The sequence below is a fragment of the Coregonus clupeaformis genome, unplaced genomic scaffold (assembly GCF_020615455.1).
Source record: "Coregonus clupeaformis isolate EN_2021a unplaced genomic scaffold, ASM2061545v1 scaf0520, whole genome shotgun sequence".
Classification (NCBI taxonomy): Eukaryota; Metazoa; Chordata; class Actinopteri; order Salmoniformes; family Salmonidae; genus Coregonus; species Coregonus clupeaformis.
In genome coordinates, this window is record NW_025533975.1 from 11,418 (window position 1) to 32,722 (window position 21,305).

The 21,305-nt window shown below is 44.5% G+C and overlaps 1 protein-coding gene across 8 annotated transcripts in view; it reads left to right on the plus strand.

The window, feature by feature from the left end:
* The first annotated feature begins 1,353 nt into the window (after positions 1–1,353).
* The window catches only part of LOC121586711 (nuclear transcription factor Y subunit gamma), a 35,844-nt gene continuing 15,892 nt past the window's right edge, over positions 1,354–21,305 (plus strand). For 3 of the 8 annotated variants that reach the window (XM_041903641.2, XM_045215800.1, XM_041903647.2), the window contains exons 1-3: positions 9,779–9,882; positions 10,010–10,081; positions 12,853–12,966. In XM_041903641.2, the coding sequence (XP_041759575.2) occupies positions 9,784–9,882; positions 10,010–10,081; positions 12,853–12,966 (285 nt within the window). In that variant the 5' untranslated portion in view covers positions 9,779–9,783. Of the gene's footprint in view, positions 1,453–2,099; positions 2,337–6,588; positions 6,898–7,932; positions 8,123–9,778; positions 9,883–10,009; positions 10,082–12,852; positions 12,967–21,305 lie in introns of those variants that run through there. The other 5 variants (XM_041903644.2, XM_041903643.1, XM_041903639.2 and 2 more) reach the window with 5 other exon arrangements.

A 21,305-nucleotide genomic window follows, 5' to 3' on the forward strand; every position in this document is an offset into this window, starting at 1 on the left:
ACTTGGGGGGCCAAATAAAACCACCTGCGGGACGCCAGTTTAGGACCCTGCTCTTGGTCTTTAGGTGATTATTTTTTAAATGTTATTTTTAATCCCCTACCCCTTTCTGATATACGAAAAAAGTTGGGATATGAAAGGGATCCCCCCATCCTGTAACAGCACTCTCCTCTCTGTCCTTCCTTTTCCATCCTTCCGCCTCTCCCCTTCCCTTCCCATGGCTTGTTCATTAACGGGGAAGGTTTACTCTCCCCCTCTCTCCCCCTCCCCCACACCCATCCTGTAACAGCACTCTCCTCTCTGTCCTTCTCCATTCTTCCGGCTCCCCCTCCCCCTGGTTTGTTCATTAATGGGGCAGGTTTGTTCTCTCACTGGCTTGTTTCTCGGTACAGTGGGGGATTTGCAGCAGTAATATGCAGGATAAGCCTCAGGTCACTTGTAAAGTGGTTATCCCACTGGCTATAAGGTGAATGCACCAATTTGTAAGTCGCTCTGGATAAGAGCGTCTGCTAAATGACGTAAATGTAAAATGTAAATGTCATTCCACCATCATCTGTGCAGACTGCCAGCTAAAAGCAACTCTTTCGGCAAATTGTTTTGCCCCTTCCCTCTCAGCTAAATCTCTCACTTCAGTACACTTCATTGCCAGGACATTTTCTTAATCTGTTGCTAGCCAGATGTTTAGCAATACAGTGCTCCAAACACCATTCTTGCATCCCAAATGGCACACTTCCTATAGTGCATTACTAATGTAGAGGTTATTGTGTAGAACGGCATGGCTGACTGTCTGTTTAACCCCTGGCGAGATAACAAAATGGCATTTATATACCCCCAGCCACTACTCGTTCTATAATCTTTAAAAAATGTATTAGTAGTCTAGATCTAGGTATTCAGTATTTCATGAATCTATTGCTGAATCTGGATCTCACTATCAGTTAGCATGACTGTGTAGCCTATTTAATTCGCATGAAGTTAATTGTGTACTAAGTAGTTATTCTAGTACATTTTTGTGAATGAACGGATGCATACCCTTCAATTACGTTTTTGTGTTATCACTTAAACAGACTAATATGTAGTAGACAGCCTGGATGTTGTAGTTCTGTGACAGCGGAAGGACAAGCGCGTGTGTGTGTGTGCGCCTGTGGACGTGCACATATGCCTGTGCACACGTATGGGACGCTGTGTCTGCTCAATATGCCGTTGCTCTTTAAATCATGTGGCTGCAACATGCGGCATCCATTCTGACACTCTCGTTGGTCAATCAGGGGCGGCAGGGCTGATTACATCACTGGCCCGTCAGCCAATCTGGGCCGTGGGGAGGCGGGACTCAGGGAGACGTTTAGTTTGACATTGTAAATAAGCAGGGAACAGTTGTCAGAGAGCAGCCAGTGGTTCCTTTCTTCTCCGTCCAGCCATGAGAAACGCAAGATCAGCCGGAGGACACAGAATGCAGAGGCAAGCTACCGCCACAACTTCCTCACTCACTCGCTAACGCGCTTTTAAAAATAACTTTATTTCTCTTTTTGCTCGTTCTTCTTTCTCTCTCGTCCTCTTTTTGTCCCCTGACCCCTATCCTTCAGCTCAAGGTAACTTAAAACAGGAAGTTGGCTGTCGGTGAAATGGGGGTTGGGTGGAGGAAGGGGGAGGAGCGGGGATAGTGTCAGAGCCTACGAGCGGGTGGCTTGGCCAATAGAACACAAGGGCTTTCACCTCTCATTGGGGGATCGGCTGAGAGCGGGGTAGGAGCCCGGCCAGGGGCGGGGTCTGAGTATCACGTAGCAGACTAGATTGATTACTTTTGAATATTAACGGGAAAGGAGGCAGGAGGAGATTTTTAACTGTTCTGCCGTCGCTCCTTCAGCGCTCTTGTTTTCTTTTCTTTTTGCCCTCCTGTGTGCTGAGTCAGGGGTCAACTGAATGACAAACGCAAGGGTCGCTGTCCTGGAGAGTGAGAGGAAACGAGTGAGGAAAAAGAGGGAGACTCTCAGCTGTGGGGCATTGGAGGGAACTTGGTTAGAGGAGAAACAGGAGAGAGGGGTGTGTGTTTAGGAAAGGAGGGCCGGGGGGACTGAGTTGAGGAGGGAGGGGGAGGGATAGAAAGGGGTGGTGGTGAACGCTCTTCTCTCTCTCTCTCTCTGTCGGGCAGGCTGTAAGCTTTTTAAAGGCGGCGAACAGGCAGACCGCGTTCTGTCTCCCTGGGACCGGGGCCTGAAGAAGTTAAGGGCTACAGAGATTTAGTGTCAGCCAGCCCCCCCTCTCTCTTCTACAGTGCAGAGTAGAGTACAGCCTTTCTCTCTCCTGCTCTCCCACAGCGTACTACACAGCATGAAGGGCACGGGGTAAGTGTGACCACACACACACGCTAGTAACCACAGACCTGGGAACACAGCACGACTCCTCCACTACCCATGTGTACTTTCTCTCTCTCTCTCTCTCTCTCTCCCTCTCTCCCTCTCTCCCTCTCTCCCTCTCTCCCTCTCTCCCTCTCTCCCTCTCTCCCTCTCTCCCTCTCTCTCTCCAGAGATGGGATGCTCTCTCTGTCTTCCTCCTCCTCTTCTGTCGTCCTCTACTTTTCTCATTGAGAGAAATCTGAGTGTGTTTTTTTCTGCATCGGACAACAGTCTGCCTGGTCACCCTCATGTCCTTCAACTGTCACTCCAGTACAGGACCGGTGTTGTTGTTGACATCTTTAGTTAGCATTTAGTACAATTGAAAGTGGTGCAAATGTATATTTTTTTTTACAGTTGATTTGAGTCATGTTAATGTTTTCCTATGAATACTACAATGTAGGTTACTAATATTGAAGACAAGTTCTATTGAATAAGGCTGGTTGTTCTGTGGAACGGCCGTAGCTGGTGTTTATTTGAGACCCTGCTGCGGCTGTGTTTTGACTTTGGACTTTCAAGCAGGACGTTAGCAGCTATTAGTCTCTCTCTCTGGGCTGTGTTGGTTATTGACTCTCTGTAGGCAGACAGACTTCAAAGTCATCTAGGATGGTTGCGGTGCTGTGACTGCGGTTGCTGTCCAGGGCCCGTCCCAAGGCCCGGTCCTCGGAGCGTTGTTTACACTCACCTGATAGTGATGCAGAGGAGAGGGCAAGATGGTCGCTGGGCTGACTGCTGGATGTTTAGGGGACAATCTGAGACCTCGTAGTTGTGGGGTCCTGGAAGGGGGGTGGGGGGGAGGACCAGAGGTTTTTGATGTGTGATTGTGAGATCTCTTTAGATGGGGATCTTTATACCATCTCTAGCTCTGTTCTGACTCCCCTGCCTCCCCTCCTCCTCCCTAATTGAACGTTTATTTTGGTGCCTTTCTCTCTGACAAAATGAAGTCCCGTTGGGGAGAGGGAGGCCAAAAAAGAGCTGAAGCCCTGGCTGCCAAATCCCAGCGCCCGTCGCTGTTTGCATGAGATTTGAATATCATTTGCGGGTGGCCCGTACTGCATCATACGCAAAATGGGTGGGAAAGTCAATGAAAACAAAAACACACACACACTCGACCATACACACATACAAGCACCCTCTCCAGCTAAAGTGACCACACACAGCTCTTGTGTGCCTGCAGGCAGCCCTGTTTTGAGTGTGTATGTAATGCTGTGTGTTGTCAACACATGAGCCAAGCTGCCAGGTAAAGTTAGCTGGTGGCGTTATGTTATTGAGGCTGATATGCAGGAAGCGGCGTTGGGCCTGCCTACCTTGATGATGCCAGAGCTGCTTGGGCCTAGTGTTGGATGAAGGTCACAAGAATGTGAGACTGACTCCCGCACTCTTTCTGTCAGTGGAGGAAGGGATGAAAGGACAGTGAGGGACCCGAGGAATAAGGGACTTTGCGGACAGAGATATCTTTCTTTGCGCTCAAAGGAAGACCCCCTCAGAAAGAAGTGACGAAAATGGGGTCGCGCATGCAAGTGCTGCAGTTGAAAGTTGAAAAACCTGTCCTCTCTTTCCCCGTCTCATTCTCTCTATTGTTCGTTCTCACCCCCCCTCCCTCTTTCCCGCTCTCTCGCTCCCTCTCTGGTTTCTCTCTCTCCTCTGTTGAATGACCTTGGAAGATCAGAGCCGAGCGAGTTCTTCCTGGAGTTGGTTTGAAGCAGAACCAAGGGCAAAGTTTGCAGGGCCAGAGCACAGCACAGGGCCAGGGGGACGGAGGACTTTGGCACGGGTCAGGGCTTGCTGTCAGATATTATTACAGGCCGCGGCTCTCTTCAAGCACAGAATCCACCGCGAACTGATCACAACGTGCACATACAGGTCTGGCTACGTGTTCTTGGTTAGTCTGGAATTCACTGACTGTCTGAGAACGAGAACCTGGCTCCTTGTTTTTTTGTTGTTCTTGAGTAGATAATTTACCCGGCACTCTGCAACACTGCCAATTTCTGTTCTCTTATTTGTGTGTGTGTGTGGGGGGGTTTGGATTTGACCTCTGCCCCGAATGAATATAGATGGATTTGGTTTGATATGCCGCTGCCGCTTTGCCCTTAATAGGGCCCCTAGGATTCAACAATGATTGATTCTTCTGGGGGAGTTTTTCTTTTCAGTTTCTCTTCCCTCAGTTATAATGTTTTCCAATGCTTTATTTAGAAATGTTCATGTTCACACTTGTCCTTCACAGTTTTACCCCCACTGATGTCATTTGAATAGAACTGGATACAGCAGTTTGGTTGAGCTTCCAATGTCAATCCATAACGTGAGAAGAAAAATAATGAAATGGTGTTTTATTTGCGATCAATTCCACCCCCCAAAATATAATTTAATTCCCAAAAGGCTGATTCTGTGATTGGTACAGTGGTTTTCTGCTAAACAAAATCCTAGAGGGCTTGTTTTTAGGGACTTTTTAGTTGACCGAAGGCATTCATGCTTCTAGAATGTGACCTCCGCTATTGACGTTGCATGCAGCTTGTGCAATGTGTACCCTCTTACTGTTTGCACTGTAGGCTTATCATACATCATTTACTGATAGCCTAGCTAGCTTATATAGCCTAGCCATAGCCTTTGGTTGAATAACTTCAGTTTTGTGTTCTTGCACCTGACATTTTGCAGTAGGTCACCTTAATGATCATTATAAGGATATAGCATTATTCCGACAATACAAAAAGTTTATTCAATTCAGAGGCTAATCAGATCAGGTTAGGCCAAACACTCCCATCCTGTCCTGTTGCGGTCATTTTAGGTAATTCTCTCTTTCTCTCTCACTTTCTCTCTTTCTCCCTTCCTCTCTTTCTCTCTATTTTGCCTTCTTTCTCTGATTGGGGGATCTGATTAGTGACCTCTATTACTCTGATGGGGGGATCTGATTAGTGACCTCTATTACTCTGGATTTGCCCTCATCACTTTGCTATTTTCACAACAATTAAGGAGGGGAGAATGGAGAGTGGGGTGGATGGAGGAGGGGTGGATGGAGAGTGGGGTGGATGGAGGTGGGGTGGATGGAGAGTGGGGTGGATGGAGGTGGCAAGTGGGATTGACACGAGATGTCTCTTTTGAGCACCTGTCAACATATTACAAATCTGTGAATACTTAATAATTTGGTTACCAAAGGATGATTTTTCCTGTACAAGTTCCAGTCTGGTAAACAGTGAACTACACATTTTGTTTTTGGGATGGATTTTTTTGTTGTTGGCCAAAAGCGAAGTGGTAGGCTACATTCCTCTGTTTAGAAAGGTCATTCGAGTGAGAGGTTGACTAAATAATCCAGGAGTAACATTAAGTCAAATCATGTTAGTGTTAAAACAACACAATGCCCGTAGCCAAATAAACCCTCACATGAAGCATGTAGTTGACCATTGAATTTATTCTTGTTTTTCTTCAACATTTCAGAGTTAGTCAGTGCAGGCTGTCGTGGGGGAGTTTCACAAGTCTGGATTAATGAGTTAGCCAGAACTACTTCTGTCAACATTTTGAAACCAGTCAGGAGGAGTCATGGTACCATGACTGCAACATTTTTATCCTTTAACCTGCTCCATGCTAGCCTAATTTGAAACAATACTGACTACTGCATAGCATGCAAGACCATTATTGATATCCTACTGGTATTATTGGAATACATTAGAAAGGGCCTTTTTGAATGTTGTTCTCACTCAGGCCAAGGTTTGGCTATAGGCTAGGCTACACTAATTGTCCATTAGTCAATAAATCTATTCCCTTTGTGAAGTTCCCCTGTGTTTGCATTACGTTGTGAGTCTCTGCACTGAAGCTTTAGGTTTGAAATAGGACAAACTAGGGTTGTGATGGTCATGGAGTTGTGGATGACAGTAATTGGCTCCATTCAAATCCACCAGCCAGGCCATTAAGGAAGCTATTAACTCAGTGTTCATCATTAGTGTTTTACTCATTCATTTTCTTTCCGTCAGCCATGCATTTACCTGAGTAGTGACCACCTCCCTATGCAGAGTGCATTTCTGTTAGCTAAAAGCTACCTGCAGTGCATCACTCCAATCGGAACACTCACTCCTTTCTTGCACCTCGGATTCCCCCCTTGCAGAATCTAAAAGGACAGGACCAGTACAGGCAATATGATAAATGTCGTCTCTAGTCAAGATCTGAGAGGACTAGATGAAGTGTTTCCACCATTTTCCTTGCACCTATCCAGTTCTTTCTGATGTTCTAGGGCGAGTGTAGTCCCAGAAGGGCCCAGGTAAGGGAGTGTCATTGTCAGTTTGGACCTGAGCCCTGAAGCTGATGATGCTGCTGCTGTGAGTGTGTCCGTGGCCGACCTGCCAGGGCAGAGCAGCAGAGAGGCTGGGGTTGGCAGGACAACAATGCTGCTGATTCAGCAGATCCTGCTGCTTACTGCTGCTGAACACCGTTGACTTTCTCAGAGGAGAGAGACAGAGAGGGATGCAGGAGGAGGAGTGGCGGCGGATCGTCAGTGTTGCCGACGAAGCACAGGCACACGGCGCAGGTCAGGAGAAACTGTACACCGCCATCTCTCTCTCTCTCTCTTTCTCCTCTCTTCTCTCTGACCACTGAAGGGCAATGGAACCGCAGAGGAGAGGAAAGCAGCACAGTGCAGCATAGAACCGCCAGCATAGTGGAACACAGCACAGTAAAGAAAAGGGCAGTGGAACTGTAGAAGAACACATCATATCAAAGACCAGCACAGTGCAGCACATTACAGTACAGCACATTACATCATGTCACAGTGCTATGTGGACATAGGGTCCAAGTAGAGAGACACACCAGTGCAGCCAAGTGTAACCCGTCAACATCACCAGCGGTGTAGTGGAGAGAGAACACAGTTTACGTACCTTTAAGTTTGCGCGAGCACCTATCGTAGAAAAATAAAATTCAAAATGACTCACTGAACGGCGATCAGTGTAGCCATCTATTTTGTTCTTGACCTCTACATCACACTGAACACCACAGCCTGACGCTCCTAATGGACATGTGTTGGTCACTGCCTCTTCAAGGACATCAGTCCCCATTTGGAGAGGCTCACTCGTAGGTGAGCTTGACCATTTATACTATTCAATCAGGTTTATGTTTAGCTAGGACTGCAGAAGGAGAGACACTGTTTTATTGCCTACAGTGCTTATATGCATAGTGTCTATTGAAGTGAGAACTGGTCTGTGGCGGGCGTTGTGGGTATATTGAAGGTCGTAGGGTCACACAGTATCACATGCTCTATCCGAGCGCAAAGCCCCGCTCCGGAGGTATTTAGTTCAGTCAGCTGAGGTTTGGTGTGTGTGTGTGTGTATGAGCGGAGACAGCTGTGGTGGTTAGGTCCTACTTATTTATTTATTTATTAATTAATTAATCTCTTTTCATTAATTGAAGTTTTTGCTCTTTTAATTCTCGCTCCCGCTCTCCATTTCCTCCCTGGGCCACCGCAGAAATCCCACTGTTGCCATGGTAATTAGCCAGATAGTCCTCTGTCATGGTGTTAAGTGAATTGTCTAATTATAATTTCTTATCTGGCTACCAGTTGGAGAGATTACACACACACACACGGATGTCCTCTCCTGCTGCATCCATCACAAGATCAATTCCTGACGCCGTTCTGAATACGCTGGGCTGCCTTGGAGCTGTAAAAAGTAGACCAATAAAACAGTGTTCCTGGAAGGAGGCGTGTCATTATACTGTTCTTTATTGTTTGCTTTGTCATTCTCCCACTCAGACCAGAACAGGTAAAATAAACAAGACACAATGGCATTCAGTTCATCATTGTAGGCTTAGCCTGACTCCACCATAAGACTACAAATCCCATCATCGTTACCTTCATCTGTGCCCTCAGGAATGGTGGGATTGTTTTGTAGGCTAAGGGGAAGCTGGTTAGTGATTTGCGACAGGACTTCAATCAACCTTGAAATGAAACTGGACACTGGGCAGTCCAACTCATCACCCGCCATTACATCTGGTCTGATTGATTTATCGACCCCTCCACCCCCCCCCAACTCCATTCTGATTGATTTACTTTCTATTTGAAAATAACAGAAAGAATGCTCATGGTTCAGAACTGATTTATTGTCATACTGTCTGTGTTTAGAACTACTGGAGGACATGAGCTCAGCTGTGGCCAATGGCTGAGAGGCAGGACTAAGCTGTGGCCAATGGCTGAGCGTTAGGACTAAGCTGTGGCCAATGGCTGAGAGGCAGGACTAGAGCGTCTTTGTGTGGTCATGCTTTTATGCCTCTCTCTCTCTCTCTTACCATCATCATCATGTTTGACCCACATAGCTGGTTTGCATAGCCGTCTGACTGCTACGGCCCTCCCTCCCTCCCTGCCTGTCTCTTACCTCCCCCTGTTCCAGCCTCTGGCACTTTGTCTCAGCGTTGGGTTAATGCTGCTCCGCTGTACACACCACTGACTGGACACACACACCACACCCAGCTATTATAGTTTCCCTTTCCTCTTGCCGCCTGCCCATTCTTCCTAGGAAAGAAGAGAGGGAGAGGTGAGGTTGCACTGTAGACTGGCTCGGACAGGCAGGCTAATATTCACAGCAGAATTCCTGGCATGCCATAGTAACCTGGCATGTTCCCTTTCTGGGAGCCAGACTCTGGCCTCACGTTACAGAGGTATGTGGATTTGGAGGTGTGTGTGTTTTGGTGCTTGAGTGCGGTGGTGAGTTGTTACTCTCTAGGGAGTGGAATACTCTGAGCTAGGCTTGGGGCGGTATACCGGGGTATTTTGAATTACCTACGGTATGATTTTTGTCGAAAGCAAATGTGTGGGCTTCCTAAAGCTTATAAATATAAGTTAACTATCTAAGATGTGCCAAATACATTATGTTCAGCTATGCATGTGGTTTGCTAACTTGCTAGCTAAGTAGCTAGATGGCATGATCAAGATCCCTGCTGCCTAAAAAATGGGGCACTCAGGCCTGTCCTCAGACTTGGGGTCACTAATACACCACACAATGACATGACAGACTAGAGTCTCCAGTTTGATGTAGCTGTAGGCTACTAATGTGGTTGCTCCATGCAGCGAGCTGTCATTAGGCATGTCAAGGATTGATGGGCGGCAACAGAAATAGAAACGGCCTGGGCTATATTTAAAATTCAATGTATTCTAATTGTAGGTTCTCCTATGGAGTTCCTAGAGCTCTGGCCAGTGGGGCCTTTGGCTGCCAATGTCGGTCAGTTCTGGTGTACTGTTATGGTAGATTGATTCACTCATCCACCTTTCATCACTCGCTGCTCAAGATCATAGTTCATTCATACAGTAGATCATAGTTCATTCATACAGTAGATCATAGTATATATTTTTTAATCTCTCTCTTCCTCTCTCTCTGTCTCTTCCACTCTCCTCCCTCCTTCTCTCTCCCTCCTTCCCCCTGCAGTGAGCATGTCTGCAGATTCGTTTGGCGCCGGGGGCAGCGATGCCCAGCAGAGCCTACAGTCCTTCTGGCCCCGCGTCATGGAAGAGATCAGGAACCTCACGGTGGTACGTCACGCCCTCCCTCCCTCCGTCACACACACACACACACACACCCCTCATTGTGGTACACATACGCACCTAACAAGTGGTCTTCCACATGACCTGCCTCTAACACCCCTTGGCTCTGTTTCAGAAGGATTTCCGCGTGCAGGAGTTGCCTCTCGCCCGAATCAAGAAAATCATGAAGCTGGATGAAGATGTGAAGGTAGGAGGCGGGGCTTACACAGCACAGGTCACCGCCCTCTGGGATCACTCTATGAAGTTTTCATCAACACCCTATTCAGATTACAAAACATGGCGATGTGTAGCTGAGGTGTGTCTCCACAGCTGGCTGAAATGAACAGGGGATTCACAGGACCCACTAGCTCATTTAGTAGAAAATGCTTCGAGGAGGCATGTTATTTGCAATCGTACCTCATCCTATGTTAAGTGAGTCCCACATCACATGTTATGCTATATGTTATAGTCCTTGTATATCCACTTCATTAGGTCATCCTATGGTCACTTTCCAATAGATCAGCTATTCAGCTTATCACTCAGCAGGGCTATTCCTGCTCATGGGGAGGACACTGAGGGTGGAGTGTGTCACTGTCAGGATGCTAGTATGTGTGTGACGCCGCGGTGTGTTTGTGTGTGTCCAGGCAGGGCTCCTCCTGAGATAGCGGCGTGTCCCGAGATAGCGGCGTGTCCAGAGATAGCGGCGTGTCCCGAGATAGATAAGCAGTAGCAGCTTAAGTAGGTGGAGGAAGGAGCTGAACTTAAAGCTGCAGTTACACGACGCAACTTGCACGCAATTTTAGTTGCTTGCAACTGAGTTGCTTCGTGAAACACCCCTCTGGAACTTATCTGCAACTTGGTTGCACCCAGTTGAAACTTTGTGGAACTAGTTGCAAGCAACAGCCAATCAAAACAGACACTTTTGTCACATGATCCACTCGGCGGGTCTGACTTAGAATATGTGGACAACTACAAATACCTAGGTATCTGGTTAGACTGAAAACTCTCCTTCCAGACTCACATTAAGCATCTCCAATCCAAAGGTAAATCTAGAATCTGCTTCCTATTTCGCAACAAAGCCTCCTTCACTCATGCTGCCAAACATCCCCTCGTAAAACTGACTATCCTACCGATCCTTGACTTCGGCGATGTCATTTACAAAATAGTCTCCAACACTCTACTCAGCAAATTGGATGTGGTCTATCACAGTGTTATCCGTTTTGTCACCAAAGCCCCATATACTACCCACCATTGTGACCTGTACGTTCTCGTTGGCTGGCCCTCACTACATATTCGTCGCCAAACCCACTGGCTCCAGGTCATCTATAAATCACTGCTAGGCAAATCCCCGCCTTATCTTAGCTCATTGGTCACCATAGCAACACCCACCCGTAGTATGCGCTCCAGCAGGTATATCTCCCTGGTCATCCCCAAAGCCAACACCTCCTTTGGCCGCCATTCCTTCCAGTTCTCTTCTGCCAATGACTGGAACGAACTGCAAAAATCTCTGAAGCTGGAGACTCTTATCTCCCTCACTAACTTTAAGCATCAGTTGTCAGAGCAGCTTACCGATCACTGCACCTGTACACAGCCCATCTGTAATTAGCCCACCCAACTACCTCATCCCCATATTGTTATTTTGCTCATTTGCACCCCACTATCTCTATTTGCACATCATCTTATGCACATTTATCACTCCAGTGTTAATACTAAATTGTAATTATTTTGCACTATGGCCTATTTATTGCCTTACCTCCATAACTTACTACATTTGCACACACTGTATATAGATTTTCTATTGTGTTTTTGACTGTACGTTTTGTTTATCCCATGTGTAACTCTGTGTTGTTGTTTTTATCACACTGCTTTGCTTCATCTTGGCCAGGTCGCAGTTGTAAATGAGAACTTGTTCTCAACTGGCTTACCTGGTTAAATAAAGGTGAAATAAAATACAAATAAAAAAGGTTTGGAATTCCGACCCAGTTGTCATGTCAACAGAGCTGTCAGTGCTTCGCAGCACAACCTGCAATCAGGGTTGACAGAGCAGAGACTAAAACAGCAGGAGATATATACAAATTATAGTACATGGTTTAGTAGTCAATAAATGTAATTTCGAAGTGAACCCAAACTTCTGCCTGACCAGTTTCAACTGAAATGGTCCACCATTTGATATTGCGGTGTGAGGGGTTGAGAGGGCCTGCCTCGCAGTGGACTCTTTCCTGACTACTGCCGAGGTGTGGTGGTCTTTCTGGCGCTTATAGCTGGTGGGTGCTACACTTCAGTAGTGGACTATCCAGCCTACCTACAGAGGAGGAGGAGGAGGAGACAACGAACGAGGTGCCTGATGAAGAGCTCCGAGTCTGGGCCTGTCTAAGTAACTGGTGCTGCTCCTTCTCTGTGCCATCGAAGCTCCATCCACTTAAACTACTGCCCAGCCTTTCTGAACTGCCTGTCTGAACAACACCTTATCATCTGAATCTGTGGAAGACCATCGCCCAAGACCTGCCAGATCTCTACATTTCTTTGATATATTTTTTTACAGCGTCTTTGAGATTCTCTTTGTAATGAAAAGAGCTATAAAAAAATACATCTATTATAGTTCGTTGCTAGCTTGTTTAGCTCGTAGGTAGCTAGCTGTGTTGGCGTTTGCAATGTCATTTTGGCTAACTAGCTAAATTGTACAGGCTACATTTCTTCTATATCCTTGCTGTTACAATAACCAAATGGTTGGATAAACAAATAATTTGTGAAATCACAATGTAATGCAGCAGATGACATGTGGTGAGTTTAGAATTCTCAAAAAAGCTAATGTCACTCTGGAAAGGTTTTCAAAAGGTTAGGTTAGGTCTCTCCCTTTGGTAGCAAAGGCTACAGTCGGCCTATCTATACAACCCTATCTAGCTGTGTACGTTTGTGTGTTATGTGTGTGTGTTCCCTGTTTCCCCCTAGTTCTAACATGTCATCGCTGTGTCTCCATAGATGATCAGTGCGGAGGCTCCGGTGCTGTTTGCCAAGGCAGCTCAGATCTTCATCACAGAGCTCACGCTGAGGGCCTGGATCCACACTGAAGACAACAAGAGACGCACCCTACAGGTCAGTCACACCCTCCCTAGTGTGTAAAGAGGTCACACGTGCACTCTCCCTAATGTGTAAAGAGGTCACGCGTACACACGCTCACGCAGATGCACATGCAGTCTGCTGAAACAATTTTACATTTAACGACAACACATACACACATATGCAGTTGTACTGGTCTCAGTGTTTGTGTAGAGGCCCCACACCGCCATCCACTGAGGACCGGCTCTGTTAAATTCCTTCCTCTCTCTGTCCACTCTGAAAGCAAAGCTTGGCTCCCGTGACCCACTTTTACTCCCAATGTCATTTTGCTCTCTTATCCCAGAGCCAGGAGAATTACATGGATCCTGAAGTGACGCTAGAGAATGGGGAAGACAAAGTGAAAGAGAGAGAGAGTGTGTGTGTGAGAGAAGACAACGGGAGAGCAAGAGTGAGAAAAGCGAGTGAGATAAGCAAGAGAGGAAGGGAGAGTGAGAAAAGATGGAGTAAAGAGAGAGAGGGAGAGAAAAGATGGAGTAAAGAGGGAGAGAGAGTAAAGAGAGAGAGAGAAAAGATGGAGTAGAGAGAGAGAAAAGATGGAGTAGAGAGAGAGAGAAAAGATGGAGTAGAGAGAGAGAAAAGAGAGAGAGCGAGAGAAAAGATGGAGTAGAGAGAGAGAGAAAAGAGAGAGAGCGAGAGAAAAGAGAGGAGCGAGAGAGAGAAAAGATGGAGTAAAGAGGGAGAGAGAAAAGAGAGAGAGAGAAAATATGGAGTAAAGAGAGAGAGGGAGAGAAAAGAGCGCGTTGATCAGAGGGGTTTGGAAAGCCAGGGCTAGTCACACCTGTGTGTTAGAGGGTAGACCAGCCAGTCAGCCACACACTGAAACATTAAAGCAGAGTGCCCCAGTTGTCTCTCTTCTTCATCCATGCACATACATGCCTTCAGAAAGTATTCACACCCCTTGACTTTTTCCACATTTTGTTGTTACGAAGTGGGATTAAAATTTATTGAATTGTAATTTTTTGTCAACGATATACACAAAATACTCTTAATGTCAAAGTGGAAGAACAATTCTAACATTTGTAAAAAATAAAAAATACTATTTTTAAACCCCATGAGTTATTACAGCTGTGAGTCTTTCTGGGTAAGTCTCTAAGAGCTTTGCACACCTACATTGGACAATATTTGTACATTCTTTTTAAAATTCTTCAAGCTGTGTCAAGTTGGTTGTTGATCATTGCTAGACAGCCATTTTCAAGTCTTGCCATAGATATTCGAGCCAATTTAAGTCAAAACTGTAACTAGGCCACGTTCAATGTCGTCTTGGTAAGTAACTCCAGTGTATATTTGGCCTTGTGTTTTAGGTTATTGTCCTGCTGAAAGGTGAATTGGTCTCCCAGTGTCTGTTAGAAAGTAGACTGAACCAGGTTTTCCTTTAGGATTTAGCCTGTGCTTAGCTCTATTACATTTTTTTTTATCCTAAAAAACTCCCTAGTCCTTAACGATTACAAGCCTACCCATAACATGATGCAGCCACCACCATGCTTGAAAATATGAAGAGTGGTACTCAGTGATGTGTTTTGTTGGATTTGCCCCCAAACAATGCATGCACTCACTAAACTGTAAGTCGCTCTGGATAAGAGCGTCTGCTAAATGACTAAAATGTAAAATGTGTTCAGGACATAAAGTTGATTTCTTTCTCACATTTTTTGCAGTTTTACTTTAGTGCCTTATTGCAAACAGAATGCAGATTTTGGAATATTTTTTATTCTGTACAGGCTTCCTTTTCACTCTGTCAATTAGGTTAGTATTGTAGAGTAACTACAATGTCATTGATCCATCCTCAGTTTTCTCCTATCACAGCCATTAAACTCTAACTGTTTTAAGGTCACCATTGGCCTCATATTGAAATCCTTGAGCGGTTTCCTTCCTCTCTGGCAACTGAGTTAGCATGGACGCCTGTATCTTTGTAGTGACTGGGTGTATTGATACACCATCCGAAGCCTAATTAATAACTCCACCATGCTCAAAGGGATATGTCTGCTTCTTCTTTTTTTTTTTTTACCCGTCTACCAATAGGTGCCCTTCTTTGCGAGGCATTGGAAAACTTCTCTGGTCTTTGTGGTTGGATCTGTGTTTTGAAATTGACTGCTCGACTGAGGGACCTTACAGATAACTGTGTGGAGTACAGAGATGAGGTAGTCATTCAAATATAATGTTAAACACTATTATTGCACACAGAGTGAGTCCATGCAACTTATAATGTGACTTGTTACAATTCTTCTTACTCCTGAACGTATTTAGGCTTGCCATAATAAGGGGGTTGAATACTTATTAACTCTAGACATTTCAGCTTTAAATGTGTAATTAACTTGTAAACATTTAGAAAAATCATAATTCCACTTTGACATTATGGGGATTGTGTGTAGGCCAGTGTGTGTGTTGGGGGGGGGGGTATAGGTAGCATAAACATAACCACATGTAACATATGGATTTGCATTAGTATATGCATCAAAAGTATTGTTACAGATATGCATGCAAGGTTGCTAGCAGACTAGCCTGCTAACGTTATGTTAGCACAGCATGAGTCAGCCAGTTGCTATCAACACCTAGCTTACAGCTGCATTAAAGTAAACCATCTAACCAGTTATCAAATAATGTTAACTGCATATACTGGTATCTTAGCCATCTAGCTAAAATTAGCTGGCTAAGCTAGCTAGCAGGCTAAAATAACTAAGTAACCTAGCCAACCACCACCGTCAACATAGCTAAGTAGTAAGCCAGAGAACAACTAGTCTAGCACAGGCAGGAACCCACAGAACACACACAAAAAAAGCCAGCAGTTATAAAGTAGAGAGAGCGGAGACTTACCGATTTGACGGCTGGGTCATTCTCACGGAACATTTGAGCCAGAGAACAACTAGTCTAGCACAGGCAGGAACCCACAGAACACACACAAAAAAAGCCAGCAGTTATAAAGTAGAGAGAGTGGAGACTTACCGATTTGACGGCTGGGTCATTCTCACGGAACATTTGACCAAAAAATTCTCAAGTGTTCTTTTTCATGAAATTTCCTTTTGGATCACTGAGATTAGGAAATGTACTTATTCATTTTATAATTATTCATTTTTTTTTTAAAATCAGATAAGATGCATTTTACCACAATTTCCACAACTACCAGCGCAAAAAAAGTAATTACTGCAACTGTTTATCCAAGGTCTTTACAGGTAATATTGGTTTATTAAGATGTGGATATTTGTGGTTGTAAGGTATTTTAGATGTATTTCTGGATTGAATGGGATCCTATGGGCAAACAGTATAACACAATATGCCTATAAAGTATTTAAATACTTGACGTATGGACCAAAAACTGTCTTGGGATATCAAACAACCGTATAGGTAAGTGTAAAAACAGGTACACATGTCAAAATGGAGTATATCCTCCTTTGAGTCGTGGGGTTGCTCTTTGCTAAAACATAAACTGCCGATTGTGGCTTAAAGTAAGTTAAATGGGATTTATACACCCCATATTTCTTGACAAACCCTACTTAATCAATTAACTGTTGTTTTACAAAAAATCTATACAATAGGTTTAAGAAGTGGTCCTAGTAAATAAAGTTACCAGAACAGCACACCCATTGACTATATACATTAGAATGAGCTTATTATCACTACCGAAATAAGGTTCTCATTACCGAAACTGACCTACAAATGACGTGGTAATGAGAAATGTGTGTTTCGTAATGGGAGGCCTTTAGATCAATCTGCAAATAATAGGAGACAGCCATTATGAGTCAGCAAACAATTGACCACATCACTAAAGCCCATTCATTCTTCCATGTTGGTTAGGTAATGGTTCTCTTACTTTTCCCCAATTTGAGCTTTTTAGTCGTTTCGTTAACGAGAAGGCCAAGTTGGGTAAAGGGGGTGTTTTGATAATAAGAACCTGATTCTGAAGGCAGATAAGTGAATAAATTAACTTAACTAAAACTTTATTTAAAAACTGATTGGAGTGTTACGGTAATGAGACCACACACACACAGTTTTTACGTAATAAATATTCTAGTTTAATGTTAACTTCAACTAGTATATAATTTTTATGATTTATGGACAAATTACAGCAACATATTTTGTTTTATTCAAATAAGTTAGGTTTTTCTAAAGTAAAATTGTCTAAAATTACCACAGTTGAAATCCGGACACATTTCAGTAATGAGAATTTGGGGTGGAAATGTAAAAAATGTGGGCAAAATGTTGACATCTATTTAAAATAACACTTTTTAACACTAAAATAAAACATCTTAGTCTTCAGAATGCAGGTGCATCATGGTTTTGTAACATGTTTAAAAATGGTTTCATGAGAATCACCCAGGTGAGTTGGCTAACAAAGAAGAACCAAGGAGAGAGGTGCTTCAGAGGGAAGCCGAGGGAGAGTCTGCTAATCCAATAGCGATATAGTGAGGTAAATCCAAAGTAGATAGATTCCAGAGGCGGTATTGGTCACAGGAGACGAGGAGAAGAGTCAACAATAAGACGGCGATCGTAGGAAGGCTCCAGGCAGATTGAAATTATCACAACATTACAGTCAGTCAGCTACTGTAGCTCGCTAGTACTAAGCCAAGGTTGAAAAACTCTGGTAGCCTACTTTGGAGATCATACGGCCCCCACATGTGGCGAATCTGATTGGTTGTTTACTTCACACCTCCTCGTGTTTGGTGGATTGTAGCTCACCACGGACAACACTCGGTCTGCATGGCTAGTGGCTATCGTTAGCCAGCTCGAGCTAGCTAACGCAGAGTAGATAATCCATATGATGTTGAGAAATAGTGCATTGTGGGTAGTTTAGAAGATATCCCCAGACAGAAGTTAATAAATATGTAAATAAACCAAAGCATACAATGGGGGGAAAAAAGTATTTAGTCAGCCACCAATTGTGCAAGTTCTCCCACTTAAAAAGATGAGAGAGGCCTGTAATTTTCATCATAGGTACACGTCAACTATGACAGACAAAATGAGAAAACAAATTCCAGAAAATCACATTGTAGGATTTTTAATGAATTTATTTGCAAATTATGGTGGAAAATAAGTATTTGGTCAATAACAAAAGTTTCTCAATACTTTGTTATATACCCTTTGTTGGCAATGACACAGGTCAAACGTTTTCTGTAAGTCTTCACAAGGTTTTCACACACTGTTGCTGGTATTTTGGCCCATTCCACCATGCAGATCTCCTCTAGAGCAGTGATGTTTTGGGGCTGTCGCTGGGCAACACGGACTTTCAACTCCCTCCAAAGATTTTCTATGGGGTTGAGATCTGGAGACTGGCTAGGCCACTCCAGGACCTTGAAATGCTTCTTACGAAGCCACTCCTTCGTTGCCCGGGCGGTGTGTTTGGGATCATTGTCATGCTGAAAGACCCAGCCACGTTTAATCTTCAATGCCCTTGCTGATGGAAGGAGGTTTTCACTCAAAATCTCACGATACATGGCCCCATTCATTCTTTCCTTTACACGGATCAGTCGTCCTGGTCCCTTTGCAGAAAAACAGCCCCAAAGCATGATGTTTCCACCCCCATGCTTCACAGTAGGTATGGTGTTCTTTGGATGCAACTCAGCATTCTTTGTCCTCCAAACACGACGAGTTGAGTTTTTACCAAAAAGTTCGATTTTGGTTTCATCTGACCATATGACATTCTCTCAATCCTCTTCTGGATCATCCAAATGCACTATAGCAAACTTCAGACGGGCCTGGACATGTACTGGCTTAAGCAGGGGGACACGTCTGGCACTGCAGGATTTGAGTCCCTGGCGGCGTAGTGTGTTATTGATGGTAGGCTTTGTTACTTTGGTCCCAGCTCTCTGCAGGTCATTCACTAGGTCCCCCCGTGTGGTTCTGGGATTTTTGCTCACCTTTCTTGTGATCATTTTGACCCCACGGGGTGAGATCTTGCGTGGAGCCCCAGATCGAGGGAGATTATCAGTGGTCTTGTATGTCTTCCATTTCCTAATAATTGCGCCCACAGTTGATTTCTTCAAACCAAGCTGCCTACCTATTGCAGATTCAGTCTTCCCAGCCTGGTGCAGGTCTACAATTTTGTTTCTGGTGTCCTTTGACAGCTCTTTGGTCTTGGCCATAGTGGAGTTTGGAGTGTGACTGTTTTGAGGTTGTGGACAGGTGTCTTTTATACTGATAACAAGTTCAAACAGGTGCCATTAATACAGGTAACGAGTGGAGGACAGAGGAGCCTCTTAAAGAAGAAGTTACAGGTCTGTGAGAGCCAGAAATCTTGCTTGTTTGTAGGTGACCAAATACTTATTTTCCACCATAATTTGCAAATAAATTCATTAAAAATCCTACAATGTGATTTTCTGGATTTCTTTTTCTCAATTTGTCTGTCATAGTTGACGTGTACCTATGATGAAAATGACAGGCCTCTCTCATCTTTTTAAGTGGGAGAACTTGCACAATTGGTGGCTGACTAAATACTTTTTTCCCCCACTGTAAGTATGTTTGTAGTTATAAGTAACCATATCGTGACTACAACTAAGTTACTAAGTCTTTGACCACACTGTGTTGTTACTTATGTGAGTAAAAACAAATGCTTCCTACCCTTTAACAACCTCGAAATAGAATGCCAATTTGGTTTCAAGATCCTCACGTTAATTGCATTTTTACACCACAGGTGGTGTTACATGTGTTTTATTAATAAGACAGCTCTGCTTGCAATCACACTAATTTTATCTCTCCATTTCACACACACACACCGGCTCTCGTCGGTGCTAGGGTTCCATTGTGCCAGTGGCACGCCGATCAGGGTCGCCATGGCGACGCTCATCAATATATCAACTGTGGATGTGATCCGATGTTACCTGATATATTAATCTCACAGCGCTATAAATACACAGATGTAGGGGGCCTCAATGTGGGGACTTAGATGCCAATATCCTGTGGAAAATGACACACGCGCTAGAGGAGTGGGCCTCGGGAGGACAGTGATGCTAAGAATACATCACACAACTCCCAATGTCCTTAATCTGGTGCTGCTCATAGTGGTCCTATGGCTCTATGGTTAATTCTGCTGTTTTTACATGGTACAGTGGTGGAAAAAAGTATTTAGTCAGCCACCAATTGTGCATGTTCTCCCACTTAAAAAGATGAGAGAGGCCTGTAATTTTCATCATAGGTACACGTCAACTATGACAGACAAAATGAGAAAACAAATTCCAGAAAATCACATTGTAGGATTTTTTATGAATTTATTTGCAAATTATGGTGGAAAATAAGTATTTGGTCAATAACAAAAGTTTCTCAATACTTTGTTATATACCCTTTCTTGGCAATGACACAGGTCAAACGTTTTCTGTAAGTCTTCACAAGGTTTTCACACACTGTTGCTGGTATTTTGGCCCATTCCTCCATGCAGATCACCTCTAGAGCAGTGATGTTTTGGGGCTGTCGCTGGGAAACACGGACTTTCAACTCCCTCCAAAGATTTTCTATGGGGTTGAGATCTGGAGACTGGCTAGGCCACTACAGGACCTTGAAATGCTTCTTACGAAGCCACTCCTTCGTTGCCCGGGCGGTGTGTTTGGGATCATTGTCATGCTGAAAGACCCAGCCACGTTTCATCTTCAATGCCCTTGCTGATGGAGGGAGGTTTTCACTCAAAATCTCACGATACATGGCCCCATTCATTCTTTCCTTTACACAGATCAGTCATCCTGGTCCCTTTACAGAAAAACAGCCCCAAAGCATGATGTTTCCACCCCCATGCTTCACAGTAGGTATGGTGTTCTTTGGATGCAACTCAGCATTCTTTGTCCTCCAAACACGACGAGTTGAGTTTTTACCAAAAAGTTCGATTTTGGTTTCATCTGACCATATGACATTCTCCCAATCCTCTTCTGGATCATCCAAATGCACTCTAGCAAACTTCAGACGGGCCTGGACATGTACTGGCTTAAGCAGGGGGGACACGTCTGGCACTGCAGGGATTTGAGTCCCTGGCGGCGTAGTGTGTTACTGATGGTAGGCTTTGTTACTTTGGTCCCAGCTCTCTGCAGGTCATTCACTAGGTCCCCCCGTGTGGTTCTGGGATTTTTGCTCACCGTTCTTGTGATCATTTTGACCCCACGGGGTGAGATCTTGCATGGAGCCCAAGATCGAGGGAGATTATCAGTATGTCTTCCATTTCCTAATAATTGCTCCCACAGTTGATTGCTTCAAACCAAGCTGCTTACCTATTGCAGATTCAGTCTTCCCAGCCTGGTGCAGGTCTACAATTTTGTTTCTGGTGTCCTTTGACAGCTCTTTGGTCTTGGCCATAGTGGAGTTTGGAGTGTGACTGTTTGAGGTTGTGGACAGGTGTCTTTCATACT